At 40.8% G+C, this 23,449-nt stretch overlaps 3 protein-coding genes across 3 annotated transcripts; 1 reads left to right on the top strand and 2 right to left on the bottom strand.

Annotated features, from left to right (window-relative positions):
- The first annotated feature begins 12,777 nt into the window (after positions 1-12,777).
- LOC125762066 (UDP-glycosyltransferase UGT5-like) lies at positions 12,778-14,943 on the top strand. Its single transcript, XM_049423808.1, has 3 exons — positions 12,778-14,023; positions 14,099-14,544; positions 14,616-14,943. The coding sequence occupies exons 1-3, from the start codon at positions 13,184-13,186 to the stop codon at positions 14,881-14,883; spliced, it is 1,554 nt and encodes a 517-aa protein (XP_049279765.1). The 5' UTR covers positions 12,778-13,183; the 3' UTR covers positions 14,884-14,943.
- Positions 14,944-14,951: 8 nt separating this feature from the next.
- Positions 14,952-16,308, bottom strand: LOC125762093 (uncharacterized). Its single transcript, XM_049423849.1, has 2 exons — positions 15,686-16,308; positions 14,952-15,531 (listed from the first exon to the last, which is right to left on the bottom strand). Exon 2 carries the CDS (start codon positions 15,529-15,531, stop codon positions 15,091-15,093), a length of 441 nt encoding a protein of 146 aa, XP_049279806.1. The 5' UTR covers positions 15,686-16,308; the 3' UTR covers positions 14,952-15,090.
- Positions 16,309-16,601: 293 nt separating this feature from the next.
- Positions 16,602-22,970, bottom strand: LOC125762075 (uncharacterized). The gene is made up of 2 exons (XM_049423823.1): positions 21,879-22,970; positions 16,602-21,805 (listed from the first exon to the last, which is right to left on the bottom strand). Exon 2 carries the CDS (start codon positions 21,803-21,805, stop codon positions 20,483-20,485), a length of 1,323 nt encoding a protein of 440 aa, XP_049279780.1. The 5' UTR covers positions 21,879-22,970; the 3' UTR covers positions 16,602-20,482.
- Between the last annotated feature and the right edge of the window lie 479 nt (positions 22,971-23,449).

The following is a 23,449-nucleotide window of genomic DNA, read 5'->3' as shown; positions in this document are numbered from 1 at the left end:
AGGCCCCCGGGTAAGCCTTTAATCGTTTGAGTTCATCAGAGTTTGTAGGCATTTTCCTGGGGAGGGGGGTTAGTTGTACGTAAACAGAAGTAACGTTTGAAGTGATATAATTCTATCAGTTTTGAAATAGTACGAGAGCGGACGGTTTGAGTAATGTACGATGATTTTAATCACAAGTAAACCACAGGCACATGGTAAATTATCTTAGAAGTAGACGGGTTGTTCAAAAATCTTTCTACACTGATCCGTATGATCACGCCGGTAACCTTCTTTGCAGGGTACCGTAACGATTACTTTAGGTGACTGTATCCTTGCTGGAACCGTGCCTTGCGTTTCATCCACCGGGCAAACGATGGAAGGCTTTGGGCAGAGGGTTTTGCATGATCCGTTCGTTTCGGATTGTTCACAGCACGCGTACCTCCACTCACAGTTTTCGTTTGGTTCAGCAACGAACGGGACGGATGCGATTGAACTGCAGAAAGTCAGTACAAAGCAGGAGAGTAAAATCACTTTCATTTTACGACATAAACTACGGTATCTGTTGAATGGTAACGTTTGGTCCGTCGATGGTCTTCAATAATGATGCTTTCGATTCGAACGAGGTTGCATATGTTGATTCGATTGATTTGAATCACACAGTAAGAACAGCTCTTGGGGAGCACTCAAGCGTGAGAATACCGTTTCAGAGATCGCGGAAGTCTAATCTTCAACTGAACAGGCGATGCGAAACGAAGCTAATGTGTAGCGCTACAATCACCAATAAAAATCCCCCATTCTGGCTGATAAGCGAGGTCAGTCTTGTTTGCTGCTGTTTGACGGGCTAAAAAGATCACTTACCTTAGGCAAAACATTCTTTATTGGTAGTAATCTTATAAAGCTTTAATTAACTTTTTTTGTCTTATAAATAATTACAAAATTACAACACTAATGCTTATGCAATTTAATTTATGTTTGAATAGCTGAATACATCTTGAAATATATTTTACAATCTTCATTAATTCATCGTACTTCCTGCTGTTTCGTGCTTAAATATTATCAACCATAGAGGCACGTGAAAGACGACACACGTTGGTAAGAAATGCGTTTGCCAAGCGATTTGAATGATTGATTAATTTGTATATTCCCTAACAGGCCGGGATCGTAGCCCCCGAGTCGACAACTACCCACCAGATGATAGGACCTCCTTCAGTGCTAAAGGCCAACAGAGAACTGTTTATTTTCCAGCACACATGCAGCCTCATGTACAGTTTGAGGGAAAGCAACAATTTCGTAGATTGCACCTTGCGGGGACAGATTACGTTCCTGACGCTAGCACGGTTTGCATGCCGTTGCGTTAAATTTTACTACCATGAAGCTATTGATATTTGCCACGGTGATTGGACTGTTCCCGTTATGGCCATTTTCCATACGATTCGAGTGTGGCTACACTGGTGTCTCGGCACTGAATGCAGTACAGCTGTTAGGTTTAAACGATGCAGTGAAGGTGCATTGAAGTGCAATATCCACCATGTCGTTTGTGTGACGAGAGGTTTAGCAACGCTAAGGTTAATCCTTATCTTGCCGCTACCAGCAGCCATTTGTTAGTGATCGTTTGATTGTAGCCAAAGCGAAACACATGCCATTTCTTTAGATTGGTAACTTTTTCAATTATCATTTGACGCCCGGTTTCACTGCTGAAGGCACGAAAGCCACCGGTGACAGAAGTCTGGTGAAAAATCTTTTACCATCCACGTTGGAGCATTCTGACTGAAGTCATTGATTTCTACGAGCATCATTTAACTGGATATGTATCGTACGAGGTTAAGTCTTTGAGTCAGGTATCACGAAAGTGGAACAGTACTGGCGTGATATGTTTAAGTAAATGAATTGACAAACAAAGACATTTTCAATCAATTTCAAACAAATGAACAATTATTGCTTTTATATTGTTTAGAGTAGTGATTGTTCTGTACGAGGTGACACTTCATTTTACTATTTTGTTTTCTATGTAAGAAGAATGCTCTGTAAATAATAGTGTTTTTTTAGATATCTTCAATATCTTGCATATTTAAAAATACTTCCAATACTGTCTGCAGAAAACCTTAATATTAATAACAGATTGTACTTCAATCAATCAATCAATCATATGCACTGTATGTCGGAGCCCAAGAAAGTATTTAAAGAATCTGAAGAACTTGTTCCGAATATACGTTTCTTTTATACAACATCCAGGGACAGTTACAGTATAATTTTAAAATTTACCTTCGCAAAAAAAACCTTTCAAGGTAATCGGGACGGTGTGGATAAAATGTTTGAGAATGGCAGATTTGATTTATTTGACAGTCTGTTCATTATTCACGCTTTGGCCTGTCACGAAGAATGGTTTTGTGCGCGTCAACACACAGCAAAACCGGGCAATTGACTTGACATTAGAAAGGTTCGGTGCTAACTTAACTTCTAGCATATCGCTAACCACGATTACGGATGCTGGGGGGGGGGGGGGGAGCCCCAGTGGTGAAGGTTTGATCGGCCGGAAAGCCGTTCGTCGCTGGTCTGTGGTAGTCGGTACTACTGACAGGCTAACGGTTTTGGAAATCATTTCTTTTGTTGGAAATCAACGATTTGACGTTGCACATCGTTCTGCGAAGCGTAGACCAACTGGTCAATTTAAAAGGTATCATTTAGGGTATTCGTTGCATTTATTATTTGCATGAATAAAAAAATAATTTCTGCTGAAAGGAATGAAAATACATCGGAACGCACCTTTTGCGCATTTAAAAGAGTTGATTGATTTGACTGGCAGATTGCATTACGTTGCATGCAGAGAAGCACTTTCATTGTTTAAATATAGGATTTCTGGAAAAGGCTGTATGGATATGAAGTGTATCTGTGTAAACGTGGAATGGAAAATGGGAAAAATATATTAAATTTCATTAATTATCGACACAACTCCTCGATTCCAGCTATATTAATGCATCACGATTTGTCCAGTAGGGGAATGCTTTTTCTTAGTAACGGTTGTGCAGCATTGAATACTGATTGATTTTTTTTATACATCGATTTATTTTACGAGTTTTATGTGGCTTCAATTGTTGTTCTCATCATCATCATTAACCCATCATGCTATCGGTTTACAACTCATTTATTTTGTTAAAATCCAACGAATTGACGTCGCATCTCATTCTGCGTGGCATAGACATTGTGATAATTTTGTATGGTTTCCTTTTGTGCAGTGTAGGATATCAATTGTAAGCAATTCTGTTCAAATGAACAGTGATGATTATTGGTGAAATCTTAAAAAAAAACATATGTAAAGCTGGCCTGCAAGTTGGAAATGAAATGCCATCGAATTTTTTTCTTTTCTGATATATAACTGTGCTTATTAATGGGCGGTACCAAAGAGCAAAATTTGTTTTAAAGTGAAATAGCAATATTAAAAATATATTAAATTTCATTCGTTACCGAAGCAACACAATTCCAGATATTTTCTTGATTACGGCTGCGCATTTGAGCATTTGACATTCATTACACAATTATTGTATGTTGAAAAATTTTCTGTGCATTTTCTGTAAAATTTTTAATTTTAATACCTCCATCATCCATCCGTTATTTTCCACGAGGAAGATGTTAATTTTGACCATATTAAGTTCCTATCGTGCGAATCAACAACGATTTGCGGTCAGCCCTTTCATTGGGCAGGTGAGTGATGAAATTTTGCAAATGAATTCTCTGCTTGCCAATGCCCCTCGCCGCTTGATGACGATTTGGAAGGGGCAGTGGTTTTCGGTGGTTCTGATTGACAGGAGAGCTGCAGCGGCGACATTCTTTTCCCTGCTGGTTGCTGCACTAAGCTCGATACCACTTTGACACCTCCGGTACTAACAGCATGACTGACTGTAACTGATTGACTGGTACGAAGTTCAACTCATTCTCTCGGGCTTATTTGTGCAGCGAGCGAGCCGCAACACCAGCAGATTGAGCTCGGTTCCGGTCGATAAAATGTGGCCAGGTTGACTGAGGCTTTATATTATGTGCTGACTATTTGCGCCCATAACGATTTGTGCACTGCAAGGAAACCACAGACCGGAAAGGTGAAACAATATAAATTGTACCTACCACGACCGTTTGTGCGTGTCATAAAACATTCCGAAACACCGGTGTAGAGCACTGCACAAATATGCAAACGCGTAACGATAGTTGATCGATAGTTAGCTACCGTATGCTTGTTGGCGGATGATTCGCTATCGACTAAAAATCTAATTTAATAACACAAAAGTTTGGAACTATTTTCTATAAATTACTAGATATAGAACTGCATCTCAAGGAACTGAATCAATCGATATGATCGAAAAAAGTGTAAAAATTTCGAGGTTATCGTCTGTCGTTGGCGATCGCTCCTGCATGCTGCCGGGTGTATGTACCACATGTCTAAAAAAGGCTAGTGTCTAAAAAGGGGTTTCCCTTACCGGTATTCATAAGAGTTTTTATTCATTTAGTTTGTAGGCCACGTGAAGAATTCTTTTTAGTATCAATCTCTCGGTTGATTTAGCCCTTGTCACCGTTTGACACCAGGGGAAAAAAACCCTGCACTAATGTTAGTAAATTCGTTCGAGAAAAGGGATCCCTTCAAGGTACAGTGTGATCTGCAAGTATCAACATTTGCCACCTTTCTACACCCGGCAAGGCCCAATGTGCGGAGGAACAGGAATTCGTTCCAGCTCGGAGGGATACCGGCCAGGCTTCGTGATATAAATGTTAAACACAATCATCATACCTTCCGCCAAAGAAACTGTTGCGATGGGTCGGTGAAATCGCGCTGCAAATCAATGTCAGCGGTGTAAAAGAAAATTAATCAAATGAACACGCGGTTCTGAATTTTAATGAAACGAAACGATCGTGCTTTTCATGTTTCCTCCCCTTTTTTTTTGTTCATTTGTCAAACCATTTACCACGAGCTCGACAGCGTCCTCGGTCACCGAACCATTACTGTCGCACATGAATGTACACATCCCAAATGAAAACGGAATGCTTTGCAAGAGTAAACGAAAATGGAAAGCGAAAGTGAAAAAATGGACAATAACAACAGCAAAAAAAACAAACACATTTTATTCGTCACGGCTGTTTCGGGAATGGCAGGGATGCAAAAGGTGACGAATTAAAAATGGTTACATTATGGTGGTTTCATTGATGGTTATTCATTAGGTTAAACGATTGCAGCTGATTTAAAGGCATCGAAATGTATCGATCAAATCTTTTGTACATGCTTTTTAATGTTGATGCAGTGTTGTACTAAAAATAAGCATACTTTAAGGGGTAATGTTCTAAAAACGAAACAAAATGTGCCGTGCCTTATTATATTGAGTATGAATGTGTTGTTCAGGTTTTTTAAAAATTTGAATAGTCAATAATAAATCTAAAATGTTAATCTAAATCTAAAAATCTATAATTATAATAAAATTCATGATTATTATATAGAGAAAAATTAAAAAAATTAAAAAATTTGAAGTGTACCTAATTTAAAATTCATGTTTTCGCGGCTTAATATGTTGTATTTTTTAATAAGAAGAATGTTTTGAAACATTAAAAAAAGGTTAGATTCCTAAACGAAAATTCCAATAAGTAATCATTGGATAATACAATGAATTAATTAGGTAACCAACATCATCATTCCAGAGGATTTGCTACTTCATGAATAAATGCTCTGCGAACATTGTAAGCAAATGTTTTGTTTGATACCGTTCGAGGCTGCCTACTGGAATACTGATCCTAAATCTATTCATCAATCTCAAAAACGTTTACGTTAAGTGTGCCTGTGCTCGATGAGGTGTGTTCTAAAGCCTCGGGAAGGTAATGTGCTGTGCTGTACGAACCGCTATCTGTTATGTATGAACCGGTCGCTAGACCCCGAAGCAATTTCGCAAACCAAATGAAGCCGATCTGGTGTAAGCGAAGCGATCCTTCCATTAAATCCTTCCCGATCCCGTGTACCGTGCGTGCTAGGTATTGGACCTTCGGGGCAAATTTTCTGCGTCTGATAGGTGAATTAAAATTTTGCTCGATTCGTTTTCTTCCCTACTCGTGCGTCATTTAGTGCAAGGGAAAAGTTAGGTCTATTGAAATAATCGCACGCCGTTGATGACATCAAAGCCCGAACACAGAAAGTAAGAGGGAACACCTGCGTCTCGTAACATAACTCAATTTCACAGTATCTGTGGGATTGGAAACGGATTCGTTTTGGGGTGCCTAGGGAGGGAACCGTTCGTTCGACCATAGTGAGCAGTACGATGAAATCTTGTCACCCATGATAAATCAGTGTAGGACAAATATTATTCATTAGACGACCGAGCATTGTATGATTTGGTAAAAATTAAAATATCAAACAAAAAGTGATGGGTCATGTGACACAGGGTCACATGTAGTTCGATACAGTCCGACGTGAACCCTCCTCGGGGTAGGTAAGAAATTCTGTAACGAAACGAATCGAAGGGCGACTATTGAAGGTGCCTCATCCGTGGTGAATATGTACGAAACATGCATCAAATAATTGTCAACTTTAATAGCATGAGTGATTGTCGTGATAAATAATGCGTTCCAGTTGGTTAAGCGATGGAAAACATGCTATTAGGGTAACCGAAATGAAAAAAATCTCCCAATACTATACGTAATATACATTTGCAAAGAGAGGATAAAAGGAAACATAGCCCATTGCCATCCGAACATTTCCCTAGGCTGCATTTATTCAACCCCGAAAATGCGTCCATAATGTCCTTGTGTCACAGAATTGTTGAGGGCAGATTTACGAACCACGCCCAGACCGGCTGGTTTCTGCGTCTCGCATGTCTATCGATAAGAGCTTCTCGCACGGGATGGGAAGATTTTGTAACCCCTGGCAGAACTACAACCACGTCACCCTGCCCGTGGTACAGACGCAATTTTGTACCACAGTATGGATGGTATGTTGCAACGGAACCTGCGAAGCATAAATATACCTTCCTACCAAGCACATGAGGCAGATGAAGGGAAAGCATATCGAAATGGACATTTTGAGCACACCGTTAGCAACAATTGCGAGCGAATGCGCGGGTAAGCGCTCCTGTTGTGATACATATGTTTTACTTCCCGCTCGACTGGCTTGAGATTCCAATGGGAAGACCAGCATATGCCGCGGCACCTTCCGGTGTTGCACGGAAAGTGTCGATGCGTGAAATGCGTTTTGATAGCCGTTTCTCTCTCCGGTAAGAATCAAATGTATGGACCACGGCTTACGGCGGGGCGTTGAAGTGAAACTGAAACGTCAAGATTGTGCTTAGGGATGGTGTTGCAAACAACGCATCCTGACACGTATAATCCGGCGGGGAGGCGGGCAACACTATCGCACTGGATGTAAATAGTAATTTAAAACGTGGATAAACTTCCGATTTGTGATGAATTAGGGAGCAGCAAATGTGAGTACAAACAATGAAACAGATCTGCGATGGCCGATTGTGTGGGGTTAAAAGAAGAGAGATGTGGAATAACAGATGAACTGTTTGTAACGTGTTTGTTGCAAAATGAAATTATGGGGAGAATATACATATACAGATCAATTGCTAGGGGGTGAAGACACAATTTTGAACACGAATGGTAAAGGATTAGCGATTCGGTCTGTGTTTGTGGAGAGGATTACCAATTGAAGAGGATTGTTTGTCTTGCCGGCACAGCTTTACGATTAAATTAATGTAATTATTAATATTAAAATTAATATATTAATATATTTAAATTAATTATTAATATTAAATAGTATTTTAACAATATTCTAGTAAACGACAATGGTGCATTCATTAGGAAATTATTTGGAATCCAAGAATGGAAATTCATTCCAAATACCACAACATTGTACTTGGAAGCTTTTAAGTATCTATTATCATGAAATTATTATTCCAATATTTTATTGTTGCGTATAAGCAAATTACAATTGTTTAATATGTTGTGGAAACTGTGTATACTTTTAATGAGTGAACACATTTTACATTCGCTTTCCCTTTACCAATAACAAAATTTTCATAATTACACGAATACGTGTTTAATATGTTGTGGAAAATTGTCATAAATATGGATACTTTTAATGAATGAAAAAAATTACATTCGCCTTCCCTTTATTAATAACAACATTTTCATAAATACACGGATACATGTTGAATACGTTTGTGGTCAAGCTTTAGCTTAAATTTCACTTTAACATATTGTAAATTATACTTTTTTGTAATCAAATTTAAATATCACTATTTATGCGCCTACACAGAAGAACAGCATGCCAACATCCTGGTGGTTATTCTTCCCTTGTCTGTGGGTAATTTAAACATAGCCACAGATCGAATTTAATCGTACGTTGCTTACTAACATCTCAACAAATCGACTCCGTGGTTGACTTAATAATTTTCTAATTAAGATTTCATGCCAGTTTAACGTTCAATAAAAAAAGGTGAATGTGTTGCGAGTTGGTCCTCTAGAGATTTTCCACTTATTCGACACGTGTGTATGCCCACCCGAGGCCCTAGCAAATCTGGTCGCCGAAGCGTATCGATTCTGTTTGCCAATTTGTTTTGAAATGAACCCCAGAAAAAGGACGATATGAACAACAATTTCCCCCCGAAAAGAACGCCCCAACCCAGGCACATGTTTGCTCCGTTTCCCTTCCATTGGTTTGGAGGTTACAGCCTTGCAGCATAATGTTAGGATGCTGTTTTTGGTGGTTCGTTTTGCAGAAGGGTAAACAATTTGGCAAAAGGTATGCTGCTGTAGCAGATCCGTAGGACCCTGATCCGGGGGTTTGGGGGGGGGGAAAGAGTTTCAATTGAATCGCAGCCTCGGCTAACGTTCAAATCCTTCGTCTGAAGATGTTTTGCTAGAGAAGCACAGAAGTGCCAATCTTTATCTTTTTTTCTCTTTCACTCTCTTTGTTACTCTCTCTCTCTCTCCCCCTTTTTCTCTTTCTCTCCCTCTATTATCTCGCTAAGCAACTTTTGGACAGTAAGTACAGTCACATGAAATTTTAAAAGAAAGTGAAGGAATAAAACAGTACAAAAAACCTTTGCATACAATGCTGAGAAAGGATACGCTGGCGTAGCAAAAATTTCTAATTATACTAAATATTTTAATTAAAATTATAACGCTCTCACGTATGCAAATTATGAACTTTGAATGTTAAAGTTTCATCGGTGTTTCCTAGAATGGCAAAATGGTTTGACCGGTGTGAATTACCGGTTAGCCGACGTTCCATTTTTCGTCTCACCGAGTACCGAATTCTTAGCAGTCAATGGGATTTTCATACAAACTAAAGTTCGGCTTTTACCAACCTACCTCACAATGGCGTACGCTGGAAACGGGGTGTTTTGCATCGTGTCTGGGATGTCAGCAATTAAATTTCGAAGGGAATTCTTCTACTCATAAGCCGCCTTGAGCCAAACGCTTTCAATTGTAGGGATTCGTTTGGAGGAAGTCAAACTTTGCATCAAACCGTCACGACACGGTGGATATAGGAAATCAAGGAGAGCGACACATCAAATAAACACATACTCACAAGGGTACTGTACTTGGCCTCGCGACTCGTCAAAAAAAAAAACGATGAAAAACACGAATGGAGGTAGTGTTAAAATTAGCATATTCGTTTCCACTTCCGAAAACCCAACGTCACTTGCTTTTCCTTGTACCATAAATCGTTCCAAGGTTCGTGAAGTCTCTGGCAGGATTGTGCAAGTTAGGAGTCACGCAAAAGAAGATTCTAGGACAAAACCTCTCTCCCATTTCTTCGGGTTTTTTTTCTCTCACACCCAGTGCAAAAATACGTCCAGACTTGCTTCAGGACAATCCTCTAGCATTGTTGTGCCCCTGTACGCGTATAGTCATCCCATCCGGTTGACGAAGGTTTGGGTTTTGTGGACGCAAACTGCTGTTTTGGAATAAAATCTCAAATTCTTCGTTTATCGTGGAGTTTTTTTCTTTCTCTTCGTCCGGTTCAATTCCGGGTGAATCGGTCCGTTATACGGCAGTATAATATCCTCACATACCGTACATAATGCGTTGTGTAAGAAGAGAATGAATGGATTGATCTTGTGTGTGTGTGTGTGTGTTGGCGTACTTTTTTCTGTTACTTCGACTGCACTCAGAACCGGCGGCGGACCCCGGTTTGTAGGGTTTCAGTGTTGTTTGTTTGGAACCGGGAAGCGAGAAATGGGAGGATCCTCCATGAACCGGAAGCAACGAGGGTTGGTATCATAACAAAAACATGGACTTCAAGTACGTCCAAGGAGTGTGTTGCTAGGAGCCGAAGTGTATCATTCAGGGTGCTGTATATGCCACAGTGTGTGATGCACGCACAATAACGTCCACGTACCATTGTAGGGTGGCAGTGGTGGCGGCATGGTTCAGCATCGTCGGGTATTGAGCAGATTTGTTATTTAGAGCATATTGACCGTGTATGATGTAGGGGTGTTCATTATCTGAACGCCTCGAGCCATGCAAACAAATGTAAAGAGCAGGAAAGCGGCATTAATTTAATGCTCATAGCAGGTCTTTGTCGTAGTAAAAATGTTACAAACACACACACACACACGCACACAAACACATTAAATATGATGAAAATTTATTGTGATACAAAGCTGGGAAAGAAACAGGTCCAATGTATCGGAGGTTGATTTAATTTTGATTTTGAATTACATGCGCGATCGATGGCACGCGCCCGCATCCTGCCCTAGGTTGGCTGCCACCATATTCGTTGAAACGCTGACATTGGGTATTCTAGGTGAGAGTTCCGTACGCCTGGAATGGAAATTCTCCCCATGTAATGCTGACGCCGTTTTCGCTTCAAATGTGCATAAATCAACATCATCAGGCTCGTCAGTGAGTTGGAGAGTCTTTAAGGACGATGGTTTGGGGTAGAATTCTTGGGTGGCTTAACGACAACCGGAACGCCCCCATTGCCGGTCGTTATAGCACCAGTAGTACCACCACCATGGCAGTGCCCCCACCCTTTGACCCATGTCGAAGTCTAGGTCTCGGTGGTACTCGAAAGCTGAATGCCGGTGTGAATCATCGCCGGTGCTTGGATGCTGGTGCTGCTTGTTTGGAGCTGCACAACTCGTCCATAAATTACCTCAGATTTCTTGTTTACATTACTTTACTTGGTTCTTTGTGTCGTCACTCCCTTGTCCCTTCGGCCGTCGGAGAACACGTCGATGGGAAGCTACTGCAGTTAAGGGTGTAATGGTAGCAAGTAGTAGTATTCTGGTTGGGTTCGTCTATTCTTGTGCTGTGTATTGCTTCCGGGAAGCGGAACCGGAACAGATGAACGGATGAGTAAACACGAACTATGGGCGGCTGTATGCGTGTCCGTGCGTTCCATGTGCGTTTGCATGGGTGGTACTACTAGGCGTGCAGACAAGCGAACAACATGCCGTAAGCGCATTGCTGTACAATGGACCACGTTTGGAAGTTGTTCGTGCGTCTTTGGCAGCATTCATGTGGTGAAATGGGTTTTTTTTGGTTTGGCAGAATAAAAAATAACTCATTGAAGTACATCATACTACACGAATATACACACATACGCCGACAAACGACGTAAATAAGGATAAAATAAATAAAGATTGAACAGGAAAGGTCAGGAGGTTTGGCGGTAGTACCAAGATCATGCTGCTGTGTGTAGGCATTAAATGCATTACGCAAACCACTAGGTAAGGTGTACAAAGTTTATAATCTTATTTACACACAAGTGAATCAGCGATAATGTGTTCACTGATAAGAGTTTGTTTTTAATTTTATCGAAAGGACAACGATTCAGGCTAACGGTACCATACCAACGGAAATTGAAATTCTTTGGTTTATAGAAAAAGATCAGATTGAATTCAATACAAAATTATTATGTTGAACAGGAGATAAATAATAAGCTCACAAATCATTTAAATCAATACAAATACTTTTTAAAATTACCATTAATTTTTTAAGAAAATACCTTTAATTGTAGCAAGAACTGACTATCCAGTTACGTGGTAAAAATAAGTCTGCTATCCCAGAAATAGCCGGCATGACCTTAGAGGTCGTCGAAGAAAAGAGAGAAAGAGACTTAAAAAAAAATTTATTTAAAAAGACTTACCCTTGGTTATTATACACTTTTTATGTAGTAAAAGTAATGTATTAATTGAAAATAAAATTATATATTAAGTATTACAAACAGTTAAACGTTTATTAGAAATATTAGGAATTTATCATAACTGATAAACATATGAACAATATATTTTTGTACATTTTATAATGATGTAATATAACAAAAGAACTATTAATGTTTTGGCTACCTTGATATACAAGAAAATCTTGAACGCAAAGATAGAACGATGCGTTAAAAAGCAAAGGTTGAAATCGTTATGGTAATGCCGTTAAACAGACAAACAGTTGCGAACAACAACAACAAAATACATTCGTTACTTGTTAATCGAAACGATCCCACTTCCTCTTACTTGCGTCGTCCAGATCGTGACAAAGCACGTGATGGCTAGGGCGGAAATTAAATGCTGTATTGGGACGACAATGTCCCAAGATGGGTGTGCGTTCAATCGGATGCTTCTGGATGTGATGATCGGTAATGCTCCATTAGCCGTCGCCTATGTATGAGTGTCGGATTTTTGGGCTATTTTTATGCTGCTGCACACCTATGAAATTAACCTTGAATCATAATGGAATACGATTCGTGATCTAATACATTCAGCAGGGTAATACTTGGAGCATTTGTTTCAGTTGTAGTGGAACGCAGTCAACTGGCACACGGTGGTGGCTATACCAACAGCGTTCAATGGGTTACAGCGATTGTTGCCCCGACAGTGACATTGTCGAACGCGATTAAACCAAACGCAAGCACGACGCGGTGCAATCTCGCTGTTGGCAGATACCGCATGTCACCAATACATTCGTTTGGCCAGTGATAATTGCCGGTGTCTAAATTCGTCTGATAAGATATAGCCGAATGAGTTCTCTTGGATTGCGTGATTTTACCGGCGTCATAATACATCTTTCGTGTATAACGTTTCTTGTGGCGTGTGCGTGTGAAACGTTCACGAAAGCTCAAAGATTCAGAAAATTATAATCGACGTGTAGTGTAACTGACCATTGAGTTCAAGTCAATCGTGTACAAATAGGCATCGTTTTGGTGGTATAAAAGTTAGATACTTGGTTTATTATGTATCTACGATTGATTTCAGTGCTTTCGGTAGCTCTGGTAGCGTGTAGCGTGTGTGCTGAAAATATTCTTTTCCTGCAAACAACACCCTCGAAAAGTCACCACATCTGGAACAAACAGATATTCGAGCGATTGTATGAAAATGGCCACAACCTTACCATTTTGTCATTCGAGAAAGAAACATCCGTGCCGGGCAAAACGTTCCTAGTGATGGAACAGTTTTATGAGAAGATGATGGCAGCATTTGCGGACGGTGGTACGGCGGACTTTTCCAGCTATGAACATGCGTTCGGAAACATAATGAATGTGTATAAGTATTACACGGTAGCAAGCCAGATACTGGAGCACGAGGAAGCTATTAAACAATTGCTTGCCTATCCAAGAACGTTCCATTTCGATCTGGTGATACACGACTTTACGATGGGGCAGTTTTTGTTGGGTTTTCTGGAATACTTCAACAACCCACCGTTAGTTTCTATCTCACCGTTTAACATACCATCGTACACCCAGTACCTGGCGGACATACCGGTCTATACAACGTATCTACCCCATCCGGCCTCCAGCTTCGATTCGAAGATGAACTTTATCGAGCGGGTCAAGAACACGATCTACTGGTGGTTCGATATGCTCTACCGGCAACAGGTGTACATGCCCAAAGAACAGGAGCGAATGAAGCGGATATTCGAAGGCGTCAATGTGCCACACGTTAAACTGCTTGAGAGGCGATCGGAGCTGGTACTGGTTAACAGTGATCCTGCATTGGATTTTTATCAGTTACTGCCACCGAACGTGATGCAAGTAGGCGGTTTACATATCAAACGAGCTGAGGAGATGCCACCGGTAAATGCGTTTGGGGACCGATCAGGAAAAGCTTATTAAATGTCACTTACTAAATATTAAACATCTCATCCATAGATGATGCAACAGTTCATAGCACGTGCGAGCAAAGGTGTGGTGCTGTTTAGCTTCGGTACAAATGTACAGAGTGAAATGTTGGGCCCGGAAGTGAACCGGCAGCTGTTGGAGCTGTTCCGCAGCATGCCCGACTATGGATTCATCTGGAAGCACGCTAACGCGGAGAAGTTGATGATGCCACCGAACGTGCTAATGACTGCGTGGGTTCCACAGTCGGCAGTACTGGCGAATAGCCGCACGAAACTGTTGATTAGCCACGGTGGGCTGCTTAGCTTACAGGAAGCGGCCTGGAATGGGGTGCCCGTGATTGGTGTGCCATTCTTTGCCGATCAGTTTTCGAACGTGCGCCGTATCGAATTGGCAGGCATCGGTATAGGCATACCGTCCACCGAAATGAACGCAGACACACTGAAAGTCGCGATGGATAAGATATTGAGTGATGGCAGGTAAGCAACAAAGGAAGTGAATGATCCGATTATACGCGGACGCTTTTGTATCATTTCGCTTCTGCTTGCAGGTATCGGATACGTGGCAAGGAGCTGTCGTACGCTTTCCGTACCCAACCTGAAACTCCGCTTGATCGTGCCATTTTCTGGATCGAGAAAGTGATCGCTAACAGGGGATTGCGGTATCTCCGTTCGCCAACGCGCAGTATGCCACCGTATCAAGTGTATGGTCTAGACATGGTCGCCGTAGTTCTGTTGATCGTGCTAGGATATTATCTTATCTTTAAGCGTCACTCGAAACCAGTCGGTGAAACGGGAACGAAAAGCAAAACCGAGTAGTTCTTGGGGATTTCTCTGGAAAAAAGACACGATTGTAATTGGCCATTGGCGCAACAGTATGCAGGGTGTTAGCAGTTACGTGTTTTGCTTTATTTCGCTACATCCCAAAAAACAGACTTCCGTTCGATAATGAGCGGGCACAGACTTACACAATAAAAACGAACCAGAACGTAAACGGGTAATCTGGCAATAGTTATGGCACGTAGATCAAATATGCGCCGTACTGTCACGATCGAGCGCGATTGTGGCGGCGTACGATGGTGGAGGTTCTTGTGGAGGGAAGATTTTGCTGATCTTCTCGTAGGCCGGTGGTTCGTGTTCAACCATAACCGTTTCGTAGGTCGGTGGTGGTGTTGTGTGGAGCGGATGGTCTCCACCGTGGCCTCGTTCGATCGAGGATATCGATGGCTGGTCACTTTGCGGTCCAGCCCAGAGACAGTTGCCGACCCGATGCGTCAGGTAGACTGAGATCATGACGCAGATCAAGAAGAAGGCCATCGCCAGGGTGACCATGATGATCTGCGTTTCCAGCTGCACCGTCCAGCCGCTATTTTTCATCATGTATTCCAGTAGCAGTGCCACGACGACAAGCGAAGGGATCGTTATCAGGACGATAGCGAAATCAATGACGCACTGCTGCCACTTCATCTGCAACGAGGATGAGTTGAGCCACGAACCGCACACACGCACACGCGGGGTCACATAGAAACATAACGTATAATTGGATATTAGTAATTGGTGATAGTAACACTAACACAGTAGCACTTTTGGCTTCTGCACTCGGCAACCGGTGCATACTTACGGTGCTACATTTTGAATCACAGCGGAAAAGGTAAGCAAACGGTCACGCGTAACGCTAACGGGAATGCACTAAACGCGTCAATAGTCACTGGACGATACCGCGCAGTAAACTGTCCCGCACAGCTCGATCACACGCCGTCAAATATCCTGTGCAGGCGGATACTGTGTGGCGAGTATGATAAGCGAGCTATCCGCAGTCACCAGATAAATCTTATACTCCCCTCTTATTTTTTCTATCTTCGCGTTTGAATGCTGCATCGCGCCTGGTTCACACACAAATGAATGGGCGTGTGTTTACCGGTCTTCGTACATGCGAAACATTGACTCTTTCTCTCTTGCGCAAAGTGGCTGAGATTTTGCTAGATGAAGATGCTATCCGTAGACGATGCCCTAGCACCAGCAACCGGTGTACTGTTGTTAGTGTATTTGGTGACCATTGTTGACACAGCGATTACGCAGTTCGTGCCCATTTCGTTTGCGTTTGCCGTGCGACGATCTTTGTCCGATTTTCCGCGCGGAATTTCGTAAGCGTTACTGGTGGCGGGAGTTTTGTTTGTGATACAGTAAGGAAAGACAGAGAGATACGGTGAGAACGATGGACAGAGCATTCTTCGATGTTTTCTAGTGCAAGCCGACGCATGGCCCCACTGGGGCAGATGCTGGTTGCGCGGTAGTAAACGGAACTACAAACATCGTTGCAAACTCGTTCAGCTACCGGGTGCTAATTGTGATACGTTCAAATGTCTTTTGTTGCTATCATAATGCTGATTTAAAGTGTTTTGAATATTAAGCACCATTTTTTAGGAAGGGTAAGATTTAAAAAAAAATGAAATTTAAATATTAATACTAGATACAATACAAATTAATGTGACCCTTAATTAAAACCTTTTTATAGACTATTCTCCCAAAAACCGCCATTTTCATTCTTCAGATTTTTTTACATTGCGAATATCTTTAATTTTATAAACAGTTCTTGTTTTATGATTAATGATTCTATTACTTTCAATGAAGATTCTGAAAGAAAATTTGCCATGTTACAAGTTGATGTCGAGTAGACAACATTTCTGGGAGATCCCATTTAGACCCATTTATTTAGATGATATTCTGCATATTGTTGTGATCTTTTCGAAAATGAAATGAAAACCAAGCATGTTTTCGTGTCGTTTTCCATAGAAAAAAAAACTGTGTGTGATGTTGTGGTGTGGATAAAAGGGTTTTGCTTTGTTATTGTTGTACTTCGATCGTGCGTTTTTACCCATTACAACGTACTGCGCATTACGAGCATAAAAGGCAAAAAGGTAGGAAAAATGTTTTTGTCTAAAAAAACAAGATGACGTAGAATGGATGCAGCGAAACCGAGATAACAACGGCTCGGCAGAGGTCGCGATCATGCCGTACAGCCGTTGTTGACAGTGTCAATGCCATTGGGTTTAATAGCAGCAGTCCATCAACCGGACCAAGGAAACGTGACGCATTCGGAGCAAAATATCGGTTACTTGGTTACTGGGAAAGTCATCGGCCACACGTATTCACTCAGGGTGCGGTGTGATAATTGGCCTTGAAAGTGAAATTTTCCGTTACGCACTGTAGGGTAGGATCTTCACCCTTCATCTTGCAACTAGCTGTGAAGCAGCAGCCACAGTTACGGATCAGTTCCGGCATATATGTTTACGTCGTTTCGTTCGGTGAAAGTCCTCACTGTTGTATCGGCCAGTCCCATGTTTGCGGAATGTAGCGGTAGTAACATATTCGTCATTCCATTGCTTAGATAATCGATGTAAGTGAAATTATTACATTTAACTAGTGAAAGGTTTATACAAAGCAGTTGCCAAATTTGGAACGCGTTTGTTTGTATGACTCTATTTTTGTGTTATTGTTTCCTGGTGGAATTCCCCATTACTCATAGATCGTCCGCACGGTTAGCCTGGTTGTGATATTTTTAATGAATGATGCATAGCTACAAATACAGTTAAAAAACTTTCAAACAAAACGGTTAGCTCTTGACAAATTAGTCATTGATTACAAAAAATGTATGTTTGTTGAGTGTAATGAATTTACATTGCATTTGAATACATTTTTATCAACAAAATGAATGAGTGAACAAATGAATGCCCGTCCACACGGCAGGACCGGATTCAAATCCCATCCGGACCGTCCCCCCGTAGCATGGACTGACTATCCTGCTACGTGGTAAAATAAGTCTTGATACGGCCAGGTCATTCTAACCGAGCAAAAAAACAAATATAAATAAATAAATAAATAAATAATGTGTGTTCCTACTTGGGAATAATAACAAAAAGAATTCATATTATACAATACTATTTGTGCAACGAACTGTTTGCAGATTATTAGTGTTCTCGTAAACCGTTAAAATAAAAGCGAGCATGAACCCTAATCCAGTTACATGGTTTTATACTACTACATTTGCCAAAGATATGCTATTTCTGGGAACTGCAAAATATGATCCACATTAGTATGTTACTCACGTACATTTTAACATCATTATAATACCTATAAATTTCATCTTTTATCGTCACCCTTGTATCCTACCCTAAGATACAGACTATCATCATCATCTATCTTCTCTTGCGTCCCTTTTTCTTTGAATCCAGGAATTTTCGTGACGCTGTTCAAGGGTATCTTCATTGCAGAAGAAGTGCGCTTGTTCTTGGGAGAAGATGGCAAGCTCAGCACATTCAATTCTAACCTGACCGCCCCACTAAGATACATTATGACATTACATTCATTATTTTAGTTTATGAATACTTCCTAAGGGAAGGGAAAGGATTCCCTTTTAGTCTTAGGGCATTTTGGCTACCTAGACGAGTCGTTTATTGAGCGATAACATCATTTGGTAGCTATTAAACTCGCAACGATCGAGGTTTTTTCATACATAGGTGTTTCGATAGCTTTACAATGATTATGACATTTTTAAAAATATGTTCGTCTGAACATAATCGTTCTGATTGTTATAACCCGGATTGGCAAAAAGGTGAAGAGTATTTAGTGTTTGAGTTAAGCAGATATTAATGTTGTTGTTGCAATATAAAGGTAAAATAGAGAATACACTAAGAAATTCTTATAAGTACAATATTCTACGGCAGTACAACCAGCCCTTTTCGATTGCTTTCAACTGTCAGTTAGAAAAGAATTGCTCCTATGAAGGACTGGCTGCGTTGTAATTATGACACCTGACCGTCGGGAAGGATAGTAGGAAAATGTAATTCAAAGTCTTTGTACAGTTTGAACAAGAATTAAACATTTTTTTTAATTAAGAACGGTAGTGAAGAAAAAAATGTTCGAAACAGAACAATTTTAGTGAGAGGTGTTAAACAACATGTGATAAAACAACATACAATCTAAAATGAAACATAAAATCACTTGTAATAAAGCATATAACTGCAGAAAGAAATAATTCTGAATCAAGGAAAGTTTTCCATCTATGAGAAGAAATGGAGAAGAAGAATAAACAAATAAGCTGTATTATTAGCCTAAGCAAACGTTAAATTAAATGCAGGTAATTTTGTACCAAATAAAGAATAATAATCGATACGTTATTGCAGTGGTCATGGATTGAATTGTGCAATGTTATATTAAAGTCTCACACAGTTAATAGTAATTTTATGAATGAATCGCTTTATTAGATATTGAAAATAACGAAAACCATGCTATACATTCCAAATAGCAATCATGTAAAATGAAACACAAAGCTGAATTTATCAATAAACAAACATTAAAACCGTGAACGATGCGTATTAAAAAATGGATGAATATCGTCGCAGAAGTATGCCTTATTATAACTACAAACCTAACAACAAAATGGTTGACGGCATTACATTTGACCTTTCTGTAATTTAGCTCCACAATCCAAATTTGTGACTTGAATTACTTGTAACTGTCCTGTTGTATGTTATGGTACGCAATACATTAAATAAAATCCTTTTTCGTTGAAAATTATGCTGTAAAAATCATCTCAGAACATACAACAATTTTATGTAGAATAATTAATGCTGGTAATTTAATCTGAAATACCGTTGAAAACAAATTTTCAATCCGAAGATGCCTAAGCATGGGCAGATGTTAATATTACGATTTAACATGTATTATATTTTTACCTGAGCAAACAATTAAGCAGCAAACGTATCAATAAATATCTTATAAATCTGGTTAAGAAATGAAAAGGTAAAAAAAATAACAGTTTTGTTACATTTTGTGATGTAATGAAAATTTCAAACAAAATGGCATTATGAAATAGTTTCCCATAATCGAAGACACACAGTGTCATAATGATTTTTGTTATTTACGGTGCATAATGATCCACAAGAAGTGCAAAAATCAAACACACCTCAACGAAGTCTGTTCCTATCGCTAATTTGATTAAAAACAAGTCAGCAAAAACCAACGCTAACAAGTGCATTAACAACATTGTATGGCAAAAAGTAATTGGATGTAAAAAAAAATATGCAAAATGGCAATGGAAGGAGTAAGGTGAAATAGGCAAACAAAAAATGCTAACAACACAAGCAACATGGTAAACATAATTGGCACAATGCGGATTAATAGGTATCGTCTTGAAATTATGAAACCATGCACCAAAGCTAACTTCAGTGGTTAACAGAGAGAAAACAAAAAAATAATACAAAATTGCTAGCGGAAGCCGGCTTGGAGCATGTATGCACCCAGCAAGAAACTTATTCCGGACCACGCTTAAATAGATGCAGCTTTGGCACGGTTCGATGCGCGCAAAAATAGGCTTGTCCAGATGCCCCAGTCAATACGCAAATGCTTCCGAATTCCACTACCACAAGGAACCGCTTCCGGGAGGTAAGGTAGGGCCGCTCGCCGTTTGTTGTTTGACTTTGTGAATAATTGTTTTCACGATTGGCACCTTCACCGGGATGGGCTGCGGTAGGTAGACGGGAACGTGCTTCTCGATTGGGTACGGTACCGGTTTTTCTATCGGGACGGGAATTTTCTTCTCCACCGGATACGGTACAATCTTTTCGATTGGCACCGTAATCTCCTTAATGTCAGGCACGGCGATCGGTTGGGCGACCGGTATGTGGACGGGGTAAGGGCGTGGGATTGGTACCAGCACCGGGTGGGGAATTCTCACCCGCACTTCCTGTGGGATGGGCACGTGTATCTTCTTGACGTACGGTACCGGCACAGGCGTTTCGATTTCCACATGCTGACTGATCGGGATCGTACGGCCTTTGGTGTGGATGATCTGTGGTCCAGATCCTCCATAACCGGACGGTGTTCCGGCAGCTGCTCCGATCGCTGCCCCGCTGTGAAAGTCTTCATCTTCGTCCTCCTCCTCGCTGCCCTCGTCATCGTTGTACTCGTGCGACGTTGGCAAACGGTTAGGAGTTCCGTGCAGTATCTTGTACGCTTGTATCAGCTGTGGATGGTAGGAGGTATGGGCCGAAGATACCTGATGATGATAATGGTGTGGTGACTGTGGCTGCTGTTGCTGCGGTTCCTGATGCTTTCCCCGATGATGATACTGACTGTATGCATGGTAATGGGATGATCCACCCTGTCCAGATGAAGCACCCGTGCTACTACCGCCGACATGATGGTTCTGGTGTTTTTTACCCTTATTCTGATACGCCCGGAAAGCATTGTAAGGGTTCGTTTCTTCACTGGCACTCGTGTCTATCTCATCTTCTTCCTCCTGACTGTCTGCGGCAGAATAACTGGGACGATTTCGTGTACTACCGCCATGCTTGGTCACAGTCTTGTACGTTGTCATGTACTGATGCTGATGATTAGCACTGGCCGTAGCCGAATCATCTGCATAGTCCGCAGTATCTCGCTCCTGCTCCAGCTCTTCGTACTGATCGGCAGTTTGTTGATACTGTGGTCGATATCGATAGTGTTTGGATGCGGTCGGCGACCTAACAAACTGTCCATCACTTTCACCACTTTCGATTCCATTGGAAAGTTCGCTTATTTCTTCCGGATCTTCATGAGCATTAAGATGAATATTGGATCCAGGCGATTGATACGACAACACATACTTTCCAAGAATTTTTGCTGGCACCGGGTTGGCCCTTGTGGTGTAGTGCGCTAGTAGGAATATTGCCACGGTGCCTAGTAACGCCATAGATGCCATCTACGGAAAGGAATCGAAAACACCTCTACGTCAGCAAGTAAGAGCTGGAGTACGTAGCAACACTAGAACTCACTTGTTTGATCTTGTATCTACTGCACGGGGTTTCGATGCCGAATTAATATTTTTCAACCTCACTTGCACTGGTCGGGCATACTACTGAAAAATTAAATACGACACAATTGATAAAATTAAGTCGTCACCTCCTACACAGTGTTCCTCGTTGTTATTGCACGAGGATTGAAAATATGGGGAAATGTTTTTGTTTTTTTTTCAAATACTGTTGGATGGTGCTCACACTGTAGCAAACGTGTGCGTTCGCTGTACCGTTCACTGACTGAATGCACCAATTACCGCGCAGAAGTGCAATATTTATAAGAAAATTAGGCCCCTTCGAAGAAAGGGACATGATCATGGTATTTGCAGCGAAAAAGGCATTCACTAGCAAGCGCGACCCATCCGAAGGGTTTCGTGCGTACCAGTGTGGTGGGACCAGTAGGATCGGATTCGTGGTAGTAACTCGAGCGGAACTTCGTGCGCATATCGAATGGCCAACTTCCGCCGTACCTTTCTCGGTGGCCCGAAGCACCCAGCGCAAAATGTAGGCGAAGGATTGTATGACGGAAGTACAGGGGACCAAAAATTCAGACGGCGGTCGATTGGTGATTAAAAATTCCCATGATCGTTTTGATCGTCGATGGTTTGGGGTGGAATAGAAACCACAGCTAACCGTTTAATGCCAACCAAAAGCTAGCATGCGATGCTTGTTTGTTAAGGTAACTCTAATACGGTAAACTTTATGTTTACGATTGAATGGAGTGTGTGTGTGTAGGTCCTAAACACAATGGCAAATGTCGGGTTTAGTTGTCGAAAGGTGTTAATAATGAAAGCTAAAGCAAACCAATGAAATCAAACATGAGCACTCGGGTTTTTTTTATTTCAATTAAAATTGATTATCGCAACGATTAATGCAACAGTAAAACGAAACTCCAGTGTAATTATGAGCTTAATGGCTTATTAATCCAACTGATAAGTGGTGCCTTGAATGTTGTACCAAGCTGTGTAAAGGGCATTGCGGTGCATTGAAATGGAATAAAAAAAAAACTAAAGAGGAACTACTTTGAGGATTTATTCGATTGATGTTGAAGATCAAGCCGTTCGCTTACTGATGGAATCACTTTTCCTTAGGGTTAAAAAAGTGTTAAGCTTTTAATGGGTCATACGTCAAACATTGAATATAGGAATTAAAGGTAAAGTGATTGCTGATTAAGATATTATCGAAAATAGTTGCGTTGATCAAATCAGTTGCCAATATTAAATCTTCAACAGTGTCGTCAAAAGCTTCCCAATTACATACTAGTGTTAGGATGTTTTTTATTTATCATATGTATGATATAGTAAAAACATACCATTGCAACAGATTTTAATCACATTTTTATTTTCGTTTTGCTTGTAAGCGACAACCACTGTACATCATCGACAATCATCCGTTGTGTGTTTCTGCTCTAATATAGCAAAGTGCATCCGTTATCAAAACCAGCAACGAAGTGACCAAGTTAGAGAAAATTGCAAAAAAGAGACCAAAAAGTAAATCAACAAAAAATAACGCTACATTTGCACTCTCCGTCGACGATAGGCCCCAAAACA

The sequence above is a fragment of the Anopheles funestus genome, chromosome 2RL (genome assembly GCF_943734845.2).
Source record: "Anopheles funestus chromosome 2RL, idAnoFuneDA-416_04, whole genome shotgun sequence".
NCBI classification, from domain to species: Eukaryota; Metazoa; Arthropoda; class Insecta; order Diptera; family Culicidae; genus Anopheles; species Anopheles funestus.
The sequence above is the reverse complement of the archived record's forward strand: the minus strand, read 5'-3'. Positions and strand labels throughout refer to the sequence as shown.

Bases quoted from the DNA above. Each gene is read 5' to 3' on its own strand.
- LOC125762066 (XM_049423808.1), top strand. From the start codon at position 13,184: ATGTATCTACGATTGATTTCAGTGCTTTCGGTAGCTCTGGTAGCGTGT. The intron at 14,024-14,098 runs GTAAATGCGTTT...TCTCATCCATAG, and splicing joins GAGCTGAGGAGATGCCACCG to ATGATGCAACAGTTCATAGC. The intron at 14,545-14,615 runs GTAAGCAACAAA...TTCTGCTTGCAG, and splicing joins AAGATATTGAGTGATGGCAG to GTATCGGATACGTGGCAAGG.
- LOC125762093 (XM_049423849.1), bottom strand. From the start codon at position 15,531: ATGAAGTGGCAGCAGTGCGTCATTGATTTCGCTATCGTCCTGATAACG.
- LOC125762075 (XM_049423823.1), bottom strand. From the start codon at position 21,805: ATGGCATCTATGGCGTTACTAGGCACCGTGGCAATATTCCTACTAGCG.